Source organism: Lynx rufus, unplaced genomic scaffold (genome assembly GCF_022079265.1).
Source record: "Lynx rufus isolate CCGP_SWC_20201006 ecotype Redwood Valley unplaced genomic scaffold, mLynRuf1.p SCAF_9, whole genome shotgun sequence".
NCBI classification, from domain to species: Eukaryota; Metazoa; Chordata; class Mammalia; order Carnivora; family Felidae; genus Lynx; species Lynx rufus.
Genome location: NW_025814897.1, coordinates 59598246 through 59615979, shown reverse-complemented (window position 1 = coordinate 59615979; position 17734 = coordinate 59598246). Strand labels below are relative to the sequence as shown.

General features: G+C 45.7%; 1 protein-coding gene across 1 annotated transcript in view; it reads right to left on the bottom strand.

Annotated features, from left to right (window-relative positions):
* The window catches only part of CLPB (caseinolytic mitochondrial matrix peptidase chaperone subunit B), a 144256-nt gene that overhangs the window by 60206 nt on the left and 66316 nt on the right, over positions 1-17734 (bottom strand). The window contains exon 5 of the mRNA XM_047071065.1: positions 11536-11664. Coding sequence (XP_046927021.1) covers positions 11536-11664 — 129 coding nt within the window. The remainder of the gene's footprint in view (positions 1-11535; positions 11665-17734) is intronic.

Below are 17734 nucleotides of genomic sequence, written 5' to 3'. Positions count from 1 at the left end.
ATGGCCTTGTCTTGGGAAATCTGAATTCTACTCAGCTCTATTTCCAGGCCAGTGCAGGTGGAGGAGCACACTGGACACAGAACAGACCTGGCCTAGCTGATGCTGACCTTTCCCTCACCCAGGGGAGCCTTGGCCTCCAGCTGCCACTGTTGGCGGTGATGAGGTCATGCCGGATACCAGCCAGGCTCATCTGATGACTGCTTGGAGCCGATTACAGCCTTGATGAAATGCGCCTGCCTGGATGGCAGGTGGCTCTGGAGAGCTTGGGCTCTGGTGACCAGGCGCTCATCTCTAACTCAACCATGCAGTGACTCCTCCAAACCCACAGGATCTGGGATAGAGAAATATCTTTCCTTGGGGGGTGAGTAAGGACAATTCTTCATTCTGTCCTGGGTAAGGGTCTGAGTAGGCCAAAGGAAGAGGATAGGACCCAGGGTCACTGAAGGCCCCCTTTAGCCCTGACCTACCACATGGACTCCAATTACAACACCACAGAGCTCCTCATTCCCCACAACGCCCCTGCCTGGACTGCTGAGTCCCTTTGGATGACTAGTGCCTGTCGCTCTCCACGGGACTTTCTCAAGTTAAGTAACAAGCTAACATCTATACTTCAGGTCTCAATACATTTGCTCAGGGAAGGCTTCAGATCAGATTAGGTCCCCGTTACACCCTCACAGTACCCTCTACTCTTCCCTAATACTTATCTCAGTGGCAATTAGCTAATAATTTTGTAATTATTTGCCTAATTTCTATATTCTGCCAGAGCTTAAGCTTCACAAAGATGGGGAGTGCCATAAACAGTTGTTAAGGTAATAAAAGGAAATCAACAAAAAGACCAGTTTTATAGCAAAAAGAGATAGTTTTACAGGAAAGTTTTGACTAGTATTCTTTAAAAGGAAACTTTTATATACAATAGAGGGGCTCCTCTAGACCACCACCTTAGCTTTGGGGCCAATCAGGTCCTCTTGGCTTTCTGACCTGCAACCAGTTACTCACACAAGCCCATTTTTCCTAGTTTTGAGTGGCATCGAGGTCTTTCTTTCTTTTTCTTTCTTTCTTTGTTTCTTCCTTTCTTTCACGTATAACAGCTCTACTGAGATATAATTTACATATCATAGAGCTCACCCATTTAAATATACAATTTAATGTTTTTAAAGTATATTTACAGAGTTGTACAACCATCACCATAATCTAATTTTAGAATATTTCATCATCCCCAAAAGAAACCTCGAACCCATTAGCAGTTACTCCCCATCCTTCTCACAGACAACTACTGGCATGGAGGGATTTTAGCTCTGTATCCAAACAATATGAGGAAACCTTCAGTGTCCAATTATCTGACATGATCTCTTCATCATGCAGATGGAAAAAGTGATGCCAGAGATGGACTGTGATCTGCCAAAAGTCCTACAGGGGTGAGATGGTGGCAGAGCTGGGTGCCCACATCCTAATGGCAGTGCTGTGAGCTCTCTGTTACACAGTATGACTGTGTCTCCCAAATGGTCTATCACACTGGACTTCAAGCCACATGAAGGTAGAGGCTATATTCTGCCCATCTGTCTTCCCTTCTTGCCCAGGAGTACCATCAGAACAGTTATGCCTCAGGTGTGGTCCATACACTGGTGCCAGTCTGTGAGCCTTGATACCAGTCCTCAACGAGGTAACTATGGTGAGAGTAAGTGTCTAGAAACTTTTACAGGGACCCAGAGTTATTCTATATCTGTCAAACCTAAAGGCACATTTGAGCTCTATTTTGTATGCCTTTAAAAATATAATTTTGCCAGTAATTTATTTTTATTGTATTTTACAAAAGTATTGGTTATTGGTTCATGACAGATTGCAAAATCAAACAACAACAAAAAGGGACAGGTCTTTCATAGATTGTTTGAGAAGTACTGTCTTAAAGCAACCCATTCTCCACTCTCTTCTGCTTCCCCTTTTCCCTCTCTGTTTCCTTGAATGTCTTGCACTGGCTCTCCCTCTCACGCTCACATCAAAAATGCAGGTTCTCTCAGTTGTGTCCTTGGGTCTCCTTAGCTCTGTAACTTCCCACAGGCAACTCACAGACTCAGCCAGCTTCCACCACCCCCAAGAGACTGCCAACTCTGAAATTTTCATGGCCAACTTAGAGTCTTTTCTCTCTTCAGCTTCAGACTCATTTATCCTACTGCCTGCTGCACATCTCTACAACACTGTCCCACTGGTTCCCTGGTTGGTCAACAGCTATTTATTAATCGCCTACCATATGCCAGCTGTGAGGTTTTTTTCCCTAGGAGCTGCGACTATAGCAGTAAAATAGAGGGACAAGGTCTCTTATGATTGTAAGACTTACATTTTAGTGGGGGAGAAAAAGATAACCAATAAATGTGATCATTTGGTAACTGATAAAGAAGATAAGGTGGGGTAATATGATAGAAAGTGACCAGGGAGCTATTTTCCTAGGGTGCTCAGGGAAGGGTTCTCTGAGGAGGCAGCACTTGAGTTGAGACCTGAATTCCCAAGGTGGAAATGATCCCATCTCTGGGAGAGGCAGGTACAGAAGCCCTGCCATGAGAAGTTCTGTGTGCCTGCAGGACAAGAGAAGACCAGTGTCACTAGGGAAGAGTGAAAACGGGGAGAATGGCTAGGGATGAGGTCACACAGACAGGCAAGAGTCTGGGCTCTGGGCCTTGTAGGCTCTGGTAAGGAGTCTGGATTTCCTTTTGGTGTCAGTGGCATACCAATGTTAGGTTTTAGGTAGGACAATGATAGCATTTATGTTCGAAAAAAGATCGCCTAGCTGTTTTTTGGAGGATGGATTCGGGGAGACAAGAGTGGAAATGGCAGAACTTAGCCAACCTGTGGTGCTCGTCACCCTGCACAGGGACTACAGGTGAGGCAGTGGAACAGGGGAAACAGGAATGGGTTCAAAATGTGCTTGACTGGCACAGCTGACAGTACTTATTGAAGGACCTGACAGGGAATGTAAGGGAAAAAGAGAATTCAAGGATGACACCAGGATTTGGGGCCTAAAAACTACACAGATGATGGTATCATTTATTGAGATGGGGAAGCCCTGACATGCCAATTTTGGGAGAAAAATAGATGAATATTTTGGCCAGGGTGACACTGAGACAGAGGAAAAAACAGGAGTTGGGGGAGTGGATTATGCGGGTGGGGATGTAATCAGGACTTTTACCATGAAGGGATGTAGAGAAATAAGGTGGCAGCTGGAGGGAGATCCCAGGAAACTTTTAGTTTGCTTTATTTAAGATGGGTGATAACCAGGGCATGTTTTTGTGCTGACTGGAATCAGCCAGCAGAGAGGGGAACACGGCTAATACAGGAGAGATAAGGGATACCCAGAGGAGCAACGTCCTTGAAAATAGGAGCCTGAGCCCAAATGCAGGGCTGCATTAGGAACTGCAGAGGAAGGAAGGCAGCATTCAAGTACAGATGTGGTAGGCTAGTGGAAGCGGTGGGAAGATGAGGTAGTTCCCTTCGAACTATAATGTATTTTCTATAGGAAGCAGGAGGTGGGATCATTTGCTTGGGAGCTAAAGGAGAGGACTGGAGGTCTGAGGAGAAAGAAGGCATAAAAAAGGTGTCCTGGTCCAGAATAAGATGGTGATTTTAATCACAAGTACAGTGGGGCAGCTGGCAGTGCTGCCACATTTGTGGCAGCTGCCACATTTATGGTCATAAATGTGAAGTGAGTCCAGTTAGCATGATTGTACGATTTTTTCTTTCCCCCAGCAATATTCAGCTCTTCAGATTCAGACATGAAGTGAAGAGAAATTGGGTTTAACTACGGTTAGTGTTGAGGTGCCTGGGTGGCTCTGTCAGTTGAGCGTCTGACTTCGGCTCAGGTCATGATCTCACGGTTCGTGAGTTTGAACCCCGTGTCGGACTCTCTGCTGACACAGCTCAGAGCCTGGAGCCTGCTTCCGATTCTGTGTCTCCCTCTCTCTCTGTCCTTCCCCCACTCATGCTCTGTCTCTCTCTCTCAAAAATAAATAAATATTTTAAAAAAACAAACAAACAACAAACTACAGTTAGTGTTTCATCAGATGAGTGCAAAGAAGGGAGAAAGCAGCAATGGAATCATTAGAACACTGGACCTCAGAACCTAAAAGTGAGAGGGAAAAGGGAGGGAAGAAGTAAACATTCAAAATAGCACTGGTCATTCCCCTGTACCTCCAGTCCTGTATTTTTTTTCTTTCTTTTTCTTTTTTTAATGTTTATTTATTTTTGAGAGAGAGAGTGAGAGAACTCAAGTGGGGGAAGGGCAGAGAGAGAGAGGGAGACACAGAATCTCAAACAGGCTCCAGGCTCTGAGCTGTCAGCACAGCTCGAATGTGGGGCTTGAGCTTGGGAACGACGAGATCACGACCTTGGCCAAAGTCAGATGCTTGACCGACTGAGCCACCCAGGAGCCACTCCAGTCCTATATTTTTTATCTCAGTGCAGGTACATGCCATCTATTCAGACAACCAACCTAGAACTCGGACCTCATCTTGACTCCTCCTCCCCTCTCACTGTCTGATCCTACTCCTCACTCTTTCTGGGATCAGTCTTCTCTCTCTTCAACTGTCTTGGGTTAGGCCTCACCTAGAAAATTTCAGTAGCTTTTAAACGAAGTATTTTCCCTTTTTCCAATCATGCCCTCTTCTCATCCATGTTTCTCCATTTTCTTTAACCTTTCTCTCAAGTATAACATATACACAGAAAAGTTAAAAAAATACATAAAGGTATAGCTCAAAGAAATCTCATCAAGGTGGATACACCTGCACAACCAGCATGTAGATAAAGAAATAGAACATTACATATCCCAGAAGCCCCCTGGTGCCCAGTAACTATCTGCCCGCTTGAGGGTAACTACTACCTTCACTTCTTATGCCATTGGCTACTTTTGTCTATTTTGAACTCTGTGTATAATTGCAGTCACATAGTAAGTACTCTTTCATGTCTGGCTTGTGTCCAGAATGTTAGGTTTGTGATACTCATTTGTGTTGTTGTACAGAGAAAGAAACCGTTCGTTCGTTCGTTTGTTCATTCACTCATTCCATCCATCCATCCATTCATTCATTCATTTGATTATTCCATTGTGTGAACATTTCATAATTTATTTAATTTGAATTTATCCATTTGATTACTGATAAACATTTCTGAAACTCCTAAATGATTTTTCACATTAACATAAATCCAATCCTTCCCTCTCCTAAATTTTAATGCTTTCCCACCGAAGGATAAAGTCCAATTTCTTTAGCAGATCTTGGTATAGGCCTCCCTTATCGGCTCCTGCTTTTCATTCTTGACTTCTGAGCCTTCTATCCATACCCTATAAATTCAGCTCTTCTGAACTACCTGAAATGTCCTAAATACAGCATACTGCTTCAAACTCCATGCCTCTGGACATGCCGTTCCCTCTGCCTTTCTCCCTCATCTACCTGGTAAACTTGTATTCATCCTGTAAGACTTAGTGCAGACACCATTCCTTACACCATGCTTTCCCTGCCCTCCCCAGAGACAGAAAAGGTCTTTTCTTGGTGATCCCTCAGTACCTCCTATATATCTCCATTAATATACCCGATGGCAAGTCTTTGTTAAAATGTCTGATTTCCTCTCTGAACTATGAGTTTCTTAAGGGCAAAGACCACGTCTGGATCATCTTTATTTCCCAGGTGCCTAGGGTAGGGCCTATGACAGGAGAGGTACTCAGTAAGTGTTTACAAAATGAATGAAAAGACTTGCCTAGGGGTTATATAGGATGCTGAAGCTCGCTGGAAGGGGTCCGTGGGATCAGCTACTCCAACTTCTCTGTTTTACTGAGGAGAAGAAAGGATTTGCCTAAAGGAGAAAGGATTGGCTAGTGGCAGAGCCTGAATATCTGATCTTCAGCCCAGTGCTCATTCCCCTTCTCTGCACTGCTGGCAAGAATCAGAGGGCGAAGTTTCCAGAGGACAGCCTGAGGCAAAGCCGACTCCCTCAGCATCTGGCAGTACAGCCAGATGGACAGACAGTGAAGTGGAACAAGAAATGGAACTCTAAGTTTCCAGCCCCAAAAACAAACTAACAGGCTGTTAAAGGGAAGATGTCAGCACTGGAAAGGCTCTTTGCCTTAGGCAGAGATGGTGGGGAATTTGACTCATTTGATGATGGCTGGTTAACACTGACGACTGAGCTGCACACTTGGAGAGAAGGACAAGGAAGAGCCATGAAAGTAGGTAGAAGAGGCTAAGGGAAGCCCCGGGCAAAGTGCTATTAGGTTTCATAAAGGCCAAGTGTTTCTGAGGGGATGAGCACTGAAAAGGCAGTGGTACTGTGACTACAAACATAGCTGCAAAGAGGCTGCTCATATGTGAAGCTCCAAAAAACCAGATACATGCTGACACTAAGAACAAGTGGGCCAGGAAGCAAGAGTACCACATCTCCAAACAGAAAGTCTACAGTGGCTTTAGAGATGATCAGTGCATCTAGACATGTGCCAAACTATGTGCAGAGAGCACTGTGGCAAAGGAGGGAGGGGCAAATAAGACACAGTTCTTGTCCTCAATCTACCTCAATCTAGTAATGGGGACTGGACCCAAATCCCAGGGAGCAGGGAAGAGTTCAGAAGGGAGGTGGCATTCAAGATGGGGACCGACTGGCAGAAGACCTGCATGAGTAAAGGCACCAAGGTGGGAATGCTGAAGCGACATTATTGTATAGCTGGATATTATGGTAGCAGTGGGGAAAAAAGTTAGGTGAGGTTCATGACTAGAACAACCAGGTTAAAAAGTTAGGATGAGTAGGGGCGCCTGGGTGGCTCAGTCGGTTGGGTGGCTGACTATGGCTCAAGTCATGATCTCGCAGTCTGTGGGTTTGAGCCCCGCGTCGGGCTCTGTGCTGACAGCTCGTAGCCTGGAGCCTGCTTCGGATTCTGTGCCTCCCTTTCTCTCTGCCCCTTCCTTGCTTGGTCTCTGTCTCTCTCTCTCTCAAAAATAATAAGCATTAAAAAAAAAAAAAGTTAGGATGGGTAGGATTCTTTTTTTATTTTGTATTTATTTTTTAACAAGTAAGCACTGAGTATTTTTGAAGTAAGTAATACAAGACCATCTATAAAGTGCCTACTTTGTAGAACCTACACATGCCCTAAGTCTGACAAAACCACAGACAGCAGGTGGCATACTCCCATTTCCAGAAGAGGAAAGACAACCTCAGAGCAGTCAGGAGCTTGCCCAGGACCACACACTATTTGGTGGCAGGGATGGCATTGACATCCTGACTTCACAGTTCGTGTTCTTTCCTTGCAGCTTTCTTCAACTGGGTTTCTCCTCTGAACCACACATAGGAAATTATCTCAGTAATGATTTTCTCAATTCTCCCATGAATGGTGGTGGATAACTCGTACCATTTCAGCTGCCTGGGAGAGGAGTTATTCCCTGTGTACTGTGGATGCCTTAGAGCATTAGGGCTCAATTCTCTGGAGGAATCCTAGTTGAGAAAGGCTGCCATGACTGGAGGTATGTCTTAGGAAGATGGATTTGGCCATGGGATCACATCCCTCGGAGGAAACAGCTGCAAAAACCCTTAACTGCTCTAAAAATACTGGGATGAGTCAGCTCCAGGGGCTTGAGGGAGGCGGCTCCCTACCTTCCCCAATTATTCCTCATCCCAGTCATCCTGTCTCTCCCTCCCTGCGTCCCTCCAACCTTTTCTTGTACTTGGCAGTCAAGAGCAGAGGCAGAGCTTTCCTATTCATAAGCCAACAATACAGGCAGAAGCAGCATGTTTACAGAATGAAAACCACAAAGATTTCCACTTTTGTATGGAGCTCAAGAATAGAGAATTGCTACCTGTGAATTCAGAACTCAGTACCGTCCACGCAAAGCTGTCTGGCAAACTCTCATTATCCTTCCTGATAGGACTTAAGCACAACCCCTGCCCCCTCCTCCCAAGCTTTCTGTAACTGACTCCACCTCCCTGCTCACTAAGCAGAGGTAGGTATTTCCTCCTTTTGTTCCTAGAGCCCCTGTCCTCCAGCTCCCAGCCAGACACCCACCCAGCTGTCACTGCCTGTTTCCATATCTATCTCCTCTACCAGTCTGAGAGTCTCTCAGGGTCAGGGCCAATCTGCCTGATCCATCTTAGGATGCCCTGAAGTCCACGGCCTCAGAGATGACAACTAGCTAGCCCACACTGACAATGTAGAGCTGAGATTTAAAACCAGGTCTGTCAGGGGCGCCTGGGTGGCTCGGTCCGTTAAGCGTCCGACTTCAGCTCAGGTCATGATCTCACGGTCCGTGAGTTCGAGCCCTGCGTCGGGCTCTGTGCTTACAGCTCAGAGCCTGGATCCTGTTTCAGATTCTGTGTCTCCCTCTCTCTCTGCCCCTCCCCTGTTCATGCTCTGTCTCTCTCTGTCTCAAAAATAAATAAACGTTAAAAAAAAACAAAAAAAGAAGAAAAAAATAAAACCAGGTCTGTCAGACTCCCAAGTTTGTGTTCTTTTCACTATGTTTCAGGACCTCCTAAAAATGAAGACACAGCCTGTGCTAAGCACCCAGCCCAACCCTGCAAGAGTTCAGAGGTGGTGCAATCAGAATGGACCAGAACATCAGAAGAAGCTTCCTGAGAAAGGGAGACCTTGAAGAGCCCAAGGGTCTAAATGAGAAGAGAGGGAACACAAGGGTGTTTTAAATAAGTTGTGGCAAAGACAGAATTAAGTCTTTAGGCAGGAGCAGAGGTTTAGCATGGGGAAGAAATAAGAAGGATTAGAACTGTCAGAGGAAGAGCCTGATTTCTCTATACAATCATGGTGCACCTTCCACATATCGTGGATTTTACAGACATTATTATCACTGGTCCTCACCTAACCCCTGTGATACTTCCCAGGTATTATTTGACAGACAAGAAAGCAGGCCTAGAGAGTTAAGTTGACATGTCCAAGGCAATACAGCTAGTAGGTGAGGGAAGTGGGATTCAAACCCAGGTTGGCCTGACTCTGAAGTCTGAGGTGTCCTTCCTCAGACACTTCCCTGAAGTGACCATGCCTCTAAAGGGGTCAGAGAACTTCCCACATTAACAGACTGATGCTGCTGCCTGGACCACCTCCCAGTTCTCATATGGGGACCGCTGGCCAGAGGGCAAGAGCGGCTGCTTACTCTAGCTCTAACCCTCTACAATCTGGGGGCCCTAAATCCCTATGGATGAAGTAATTTCAAAGACAAGGGTTCTGTGTGGATCTCGTGAGCATAGGCTGCCCTGTGCCTATGTCTGCCTTGGATCTCACAGAGAGCCTCCCTCTAAGTTGCTGCAGCAAAGCCGGTGGCAAATACAGGCCCTGCTGCCTTCCCTGAAACCCTTTGGAAGAGGTCACCTAAGGTCAGAAGACTTTGGAAATGTGACTGGCAATAGCCTCTAGGACAAGGGAGCAGGATCTTGCCTCTCGGTTGGCTGGTCACACATACAGGCAGACCAAGAGAGGTCAAAGGGGGAGGGAGGTTAGAAGTTGGCAGGCCTGCAGGCCTTGAGTGACGGCCACTTGTTCAGGTTGGGAAAGGAGAAATAAGTGGGTTAATGGTTTTGGCCCTTGAGGCTGGGAGACTAGGGCAGGGGGTGTAACTAGATGCTGGGTAAAAAGGCAGGTGGGCCAACTGTAAAGTTGGGGGCTAAGGGCATCTGTTCCAAGTCAACAGGCAGGAACCATGCCCCTGGAACGGCTCAAAGGACCAGCCTTGGCCTGGAGGGGTAGGGTGGGGAGTGCTTCATAAAAGGCCCGTGCATCTTCATTTCAAAGGTGTTCGATCTGGAAGACTGGGGAGAGGGTGTCTCTTTAGAGTGAATTCCCTGTCTGTTTGGGGGCTGAGGGGAAGCAGGGAATGTAAACCACTGGACAATGGCTGGGAGTATTGATTGATTTTTAAGGCACAGCAGAGAGAAGCCCCATGGTGAACGTTCCAATTCTTAGCTACAAATGTCTTGCCTGAGATCTTTCCAAAGGACAAAGTGAGTAGCATCTTGCTTGAGATGTTTTCTAAGTCTCTGCTTCTGAGAGCAGTGAATTCTTGCTCTGAAAGCATCAGTCATCCCATCCGCAGACACCCCTGCACTGTCACCACATCCATGAGCAGTCCTGTGCTTCACAGTGTTCATGTCCCAGGCCCAGGCACACTCTGCTGCCTAGGCTGGGGGGATGGGCCAGGCCTGGGTTCTAAGCCAGCATGGCTGTGGCTGACAGGAGGTGGCAGGGTTTGGGGATTGCTGGAAATCCCTCCAGCCCAGCACATGACAAGGACTAGAATATGATCTGGGAATATTAGGTTGGGGAGGCAAAGGCTCTAGGACTGAAAGAATTTCTTTGAATCCTGGATTTTGAAAAAGTGATTAGGTTGCAGAGGACAGTTGGCAGCAATTATAGATAAGAAAATAACAGTGTATTTTTAAAAAGATATTTCAACCAGTCAGAGAAGAACTAAAATGGAATGGACTCCTGGGGAAGAAGTAGGGTTCCCTCAGTCTCTGCCAGGATCCAAGAAAATGCCACCCTGTGAGCTCTTGGAGATTCCTGCCAGGAGGAGAGGGAGCAGGCAATCAGGGTGACCTAGAGGACTTCTGAGGCCCCTTCCTGAGCCCAGGCTCTATGAAGAATGACCACTGAGAAGGATCTTGGCCCAAGAGAGGGTCCCTAGGCTCTCAAGAAGTGGCAACAAGGGCATACACAGGCAGTCATGTGCCACACTCACTCAGAGGCCTGGGCATGTCACATCCTGGCAAGATGCTTCTTTCCCTATCCCAAGAAGAGGCCAGAGTGGGATAGGGGGAAGTGGGAGGGAAAGTGACAGCTTGGGAAGTATTTGGCAGGGTGGCAGGTAACTCTGTACCAGACCTAGACAGAATGAGTCCAGCCTGTCTGGGGATGGCATATACTGCCTTTCCAATTAAACCAATGCTCTCCAAAGGGAGGGTATTCAGTCCTGAACAAAGATTTATTGAGTTCTTACTTTACGCTAGGTACTGTACTAGGTGCTAGGGACTAATTAGTCATGGTTCCTGCCTTTAGGAAGTTCAGAGTCAAGTTAGGGAGAAGGCTACTGAACACATTAAACTAATTCCAGATTGTGACAAGAGTAATTACAGGAAAGAACAGGGTGCCATGACCCAGAGTAATGGAAAGGGCCTAATTTAGACTGAGGTGGGGGGATGGGATCAAGAAGGATACCTTTGAGACCTGTACTGGTAGGGATTTGAAGGCCTCCTGTCTTGTTCCACTAGCCCTGCCCTGGAGGTCACAGAGGAGAAGAGAGGACACTTATGGGGAGAGTCACAATCAAAACTCAGAGTGTGTGCAGACAAGGAGATGCTGTGGGATACGACACACACATAGGAAAAGAACATGTTCCAGGCACAGAAGGGCAAATCACACATGCCCAGAGCCACTCTCATGAAGTGCAGCCATCCTTGAGGCATTTCCAGCTCTGGAAGAGTAACAGAGCTCTGGGGAAGCATTTCCAGAGCAGAGAGGTTGCCAGGTACTCTTTCCCTGCTAACCCCCACCCCCATCACCCACACGCTCACCTCCATCAAGCAGCTCCTTGACTGTGCGGTAGTCATCCGCAAGGACGGCGTAGTGCAGGGCTGTGCAGCCCTTGAAGCTGGCGCGGTTGTTCAGCCGGTTGTTGAAGTCATCCTCTCGGGTGACCAGGACTGGAAGGACAGCAACACAAACCCTTCCATTAGCAACAAATGCCATGAGCCACCAATCTCACCTTTTTCTTGGTTCTTTATTTTCCTCCCTCACTCATGTACCTGCTTACTAAACACATGATGTACCTACTAAGTGCTGGGCCATCTGTGCAGGGCAAGAGGTGGTAAAGCAAAACCAGTTAATTCCACAAATGTTTACTGACATTTATTATGTGTTAGGATTCATTTGGGTGCACAGAATAGAGTCAGATATGATCCCTGACTCAATCCAATGAAGGAGGCAGACAACAAACAGATATTTACAGTGCTATCGGAGATAAATGCTATGTTAGAGGTATAACAGGATGATATAGAAAGCAGAGGGGAGCTTAGCTCACTTTGAGCAGGAAGAGAGTATCCCAAAAAATGAGAGTCTTGAAGGGTGAAGAGAAACTATCCAGGTGAATAAAGAAGGTTGGGGTAGGCTAACGGAGGAGTCAGCTGGGAGAAAGAGACTGTTCTGCTAATAACAGCCATACATCTCTCTAATCTGAAGATTTTTACAATCTAGTGAGTATTTAACAGTATTTTGGAAAGAACTTTTTAAAAAAGCCATTAAAAATTTGAAACCACAGAAAAATACAAAGTAGAAAAGGCATCAACAGTTCAGCAACTCAAGAAACTACATTTAATATTTTGGTGTGTATGTGTGTGTGTGTGTGTGTGTGTGTGTGTGTGTGTGTTACATATAAATCGTACAAAGCACATATATATGTATCTCTCTATATATGTACATGCATATAGGTCCTATAATATTAGAGCTTACTATATTGCAGTTTTGTTGTCTTTTTTTTTTCACTTTTTATGATGTACTATGAACATTTTTTTAAGGTAAGAAGGATAAGTATTTCGTGTGGTCAAAGAGCCAAAAACCCTTGGTTCGGTCCAGTGCTAATATTCATGACTCTCTCTAATTTGATACGAAAGAATCTAAAACCAGTTCCATCACTTCTGCAGGACCCTCTGGGCTGGGTGACCACAGATGTCCCAGTGTACCCTGGATGGGTCTGGGTTATGCCTACTGTCCTGGACAGTCCCAGTTTGGACAATAAATTGTAAGGTTATCCCACCTCTGGGGCCCCACCTTGGGAAATGAGACCACCTAGAACAGTAAGTATCCTGCATAGAGGATAGGGTTTCTTTTTTGCCTCATGGAGAAATTACTGGAGCTACTGTCTATGTTCCCACCTGAGTTGAGTTTGTTGGGGGCAGAATTTGGGTCTACCTACCTGTACACCCTCTTCCCTAGCCCATAGGGCTTGCAAAGGTAGGCTCCTCTTAACTCTCATTGGATAAAGGGTATAATTTAGTCAACAGGTAACCTTGCCTAGGTAGTTAAAAGCACCATACCATTTCTAAATCATTCTTTTCCAAGTGGTCATGGAATGGAGTCTATGCAATTCCCCTCTCGTGAAACTAGACTTCCTATTTAAAAGTCCCCCAAACCAGAAGACTGTCACATCTCTTCCTAATACTAGTAGACTTCACTTACTGACCTTCTACTCTTGCCTGGAATGGTCACTTCACACAATCTATTTAATTCTTCTAACTAACTTCTGTAGTAGGTATTATAATTTCCATTTTACAGATGAGGAAACTGAGGTAGAGAGGTCACATAGTCAATGAGTGGTTGAGTGAGGATTAAAACCCAGGTCTAATCCAAGTCCTCTTTCTTCTATTTTATTTTTTTAAGAGACAGAGAGAGTGAGCGAGAGCAAGTGCACACAAATGGGGGAGGAGCAGAGAGAGAATCCCAAGTAGGCTCCACGCTGTCAGTGCAGAGCCCGACGTGGGGCTTGAACTCATGAACTGAGAGATCACAACGTAAGCCGAAGTCAGAGGCTTAACTGACTGAGCCACCAGCACCCCCAAGTCCTCTTTCTTTACATCATATCATGTTGCCACTTAATTTTGCAAATAAGGGAATCAGAGCCCAGAGCCCAGACATTTTGGTCTTAGCCTTGGTTCCCACTCCCTCTTCTTTCTCTGCTCAAATGAAGGTACAAGCACATTCTCCTTGGAACTTGCCTTAATAAAGATCAGTCTGAGGTTTGTAGCTAGCACCAGGATAAGCGAGCTTAGGTAGAAGCATTTCAAGTGTTTGGCTAGAATGAAGTTGGTGGAGTGTATAGTTGAAGAACAGACAGACTTTCTTGTAGTCTAGTCAATTAATGATAGATCAGTTCTTCTGCACCACACAGAGGCTCTCCAGACTGATGACCTCTCCCAACCCCTGAGTGTTATCTGACCTTTCCTGGAGCAAAAAGAACAGGAAGAAGGCCTCTGAATAGCTAACATACAAGTCCCACGTGCATCTGCATTTTCCCCATAGGTCGCCTTTAGGACCTAACTCAGAAATGACTAACTCTTAGTCACAAATAGTCTTATCAAATCATAGTAAGTGATCTTGTTTCCAGCCCACTGCAGATTAGGAGAAACAAACAAGAAGCCTGGGGAGGAGGCTTCAGAATCCAGCAGACTGATTAAAATCAAGGGCTGCCCAGGCAGGAAGGGAAAAGAACAGCACAATAAAAAGCTGAAAGAGGAAGTCACAGAATACAGCACCTCAAAAGCCCCTAAGGGTATCACTGAACTGCCACACAGGACATTAGCTGTTGAATATAATGAAGAACCCGAGGAAAAGGGATAGTTGGCTCAAAAAAGCAGGAAGGATATAATCCATTTTACAAAGAAAACACATCACTTATTCAACAAACAACATTTACTGAGCATCAACGCATAGTAGTAGCTTCTGGAGACACTAATGAATAAGACATGATTCTTGACTTTAAGAAATTAACAGTCTGATGCAAGAATCAAGAACAGACAAATTATAACCCTGTTTTGTGAGGACAATGACAGAGGTATACACTGGATGTTTGCCATAAAAAGCAGATGAACTCAAGGAACACAGTTGGGGCTATTCGGTTCAGGGACAAATGTCAGCAGAGTACCAGCGTCATAGTCTAGCTAATAAGGAATGTCTGTGAGGAGGACCCCTGCTCATCTCTGAGGTCTCATCTCTCACCATGCCCTTCCTAATGAGCTTTCTTGCCTCTGAACTTTTACAAATACTATTCCACTGCCTGGAACACTTTTCCCTCTCCATGCCTTCAGCTGACTAACTCCAATTCATTTTAGGCCTCTGATTAGAAGTCACTTCCTCCAGTATTACTCTTCCTAAATTTGAGGCAGTTATTCCTCCTAAGGGCTTCCTTGGCACCTTAAGCATCTCCCAATTACAGTATTTATCATATTCTGTTGTAACCATCTGTGTACTTGACTATGTTCCCTACTAGACCAAATGCTCACTGAGGACAGGAAGTGTGACTGTCTTCAAAGCTGTATCCCCAGTGTCCAGTTTGGTGTCTGGACATAGATACACACTTCACAAATACTTGATGAATTAGTGAATAAATGCGTAATACATAAATAAGGTCCTAATATTACCTTGTTTTAGAGTGTGGCTGTTAAATAAGTGAGCTCAGGAGCCAGACCCTGGTATTTGGATCCCAGTTCTGAACTTACTGACTGTGTATCTTGGGTAACTTACCTAACCTCTCTGTGCCAAGTTTATCTGTAAATGGAAATAGCAGTACCCTCTCATGGGATGTTTTAAGGATTAAACAAGATACTATGAGCAAAGGGGCTTGGAACAGTGCCTGGCATATAGTACCTCTCAGTAAATGTCAGCTATTATCCTTCCTGTCTGGTCTTGTGCTTCCAAAGTTCATTCTGTCTGTGAAAAGTGGTCCCATTTGGGGAATCCTGCATACACTCTTCCCTTCTGAAAGGCGCACTGCTGACTAAGAACCAGCTGTTTAATTTGGTGTTAGTCAGCAGTACCCTGTTTGACAGCTCTTTCTCCCTTGTCCTTGTTAAAATCCTGTAGCACTAGTGTTCCACAGAATACTCTTTGGAAGTGAGTAGTGTACTACAATCTAGAGCATTTTCCTTTCCTTATTTATTTCAGAATAAGCCTGTGAGGTGTAAGTTTATTTTCTCATCTCACAGATGAGAGCACTGAAGTTGAGAAGGGTGCTACAATCAGTTAGGACCCAGTGCAGGTCAGCTAGGCCCATTCTGTGCTCTTGCAGGAAGCTCTTTTCCTGACATCACCCAATTTGAGAAGCCTCTCCCAGAAGATCTTGCTGAAGCCCCCAGATCATATGATGTCATACTATTCTCTATCCAAAACAAGTAGCTAAAGGTGGAAAGGAGGTGTGGGGAGAGGTGCGGCACATGCCCTCACATATTTACCCACTCTCATTGAGGAAGAGTAAGTAAATCCACGAAAGCTAAAGTGACTCATTCAAGACTGGCTCACCAGCTGCCCACCAAGGTGGTCTTTCGAGGCCCCTGTCTGAGCCAATCCTCAGCCAGCGAACTGACTCCTTCCTAACAGAAGACATTTCCCGGCCTCTACCAGCCCAGGGAGAGATGAGCTCAGGCTCCTGCTGCTCCTCTAAGTCAGCCATTCCCGTCTCTTCACCCCTCTGACCACAGGGAGAATGATAACGCATCCCACTGTCATCCTTCTGCTCCCACCTCTGTCTTTTGATGTTGCAAAGTCTATACCTGGGTGGTGTGGCCAGTATGTGCCTGATGTGCACTCTGCAGGATTCCCTGGACTCTGCAGTGTCAAGGAGTCAGCAGAGGTGAAAGTAGTACCTGAAGCCCTTCATGTAGCCCTGGCCACTTGCCAGCACTGCTGAAATTACAAAAAAAAAGCCACCGTCTCCCACAGTGAGAAAGTGATTTAAGGTAATGGGGTCATACAGTCCTGACTTTAAGCTCTGCCACTACTAAGTTCTTCTATCTGTAAAATGGGTATGATGAGAAATCATTTGAGGAACACTATGTGTTTAAATATTATGACAATCAAATCTGGTAACAGGGTTTTTTTTTTTTAAGACATCATCACCACAAATATTTACTAATGTTGCTCTCCGTTGGGTTAAGCACTGGGACACAGACATGAATCAGACATGGCACTTGTCCTCATTTGCAAAGTCTACGGGGGGAGACTTTGAAAAAAGGTATATGAGGCAAGATGGGTGGTCTCTGGTTAACAAAAGCTTTATTACCACTGCCTTGTACAGGGGAAAGGCAACCCTAGAAACGAGTGCCTCTCCCTCAGGCTCAGCCAGCCTCTACCTGCCACTCCAGAACTTGTGCCATCTAATGTCATGGAGTATCTAGCGGTGCCTTTGCTTTTAAAGATGTGGGCATGTCTCCACGAGAGTAAATGTCTGTGACTAATCTGACAAATGCAAGAACAACCCCGTACATTTGTGCAGCATTTTATAGTTTCGAGAGTACTTCAATGTGACTGTTTCCTCATTCCATGACAACTTAGGACAGATGCCATTGCTCTACTCAACAGATTAGAAGACAGAGGTAAAGAAGCTGGGTGGCCTGCCCAACGCATACTACCAATTGGTGGTGGACCAGAACAAGATCTGGAGCCTGCCTGGCCCTATCCTTCATACTTCTCAACGCCCAGCTTCTGTCAGTGCCTGCAGGCTCAAGCCTCACATAAACCAGGGTTGCTCAACCTGGTTTGAAGCTCAGGATGTAGGTTAAATTTTTATCAGAGTCTCGGGGAAGAAGCCTTGGGCTCTTAGCTTCCCCCCGCTCAAGATATTCTGTATCAGGGCACCTGGGTGGCTTGGTCGGTTGAGCATCTAACTTTGGCTCAGGCCATGATCTCACGGTCTGTGCATTCGAGGCCCACATCGGGCTCTGTGCTGACAGCTTGGAGCCTGAAGCCTGCTTCAGATTCTGTGTCTCCATCTCCCTGACCTTCCCCTGTTCAAGTGCTATCTCTCTCTCTCTCAAAAATAAACATTAAAAAAAAAAAAGATATTGTGCATCTATTACCTCTTTAAATCCTCGCTATAACCTGAGAGACAGCATCTTGCCAGCATGGGCAGGCCGACCTTTCAACCCGTGTGGACACTGTCAGCTCTGCTTCTTGTGTTTGTCTTCAGGCAGGGGATGGGGCAGGAGAGAGACCTCCTGTGCGGGG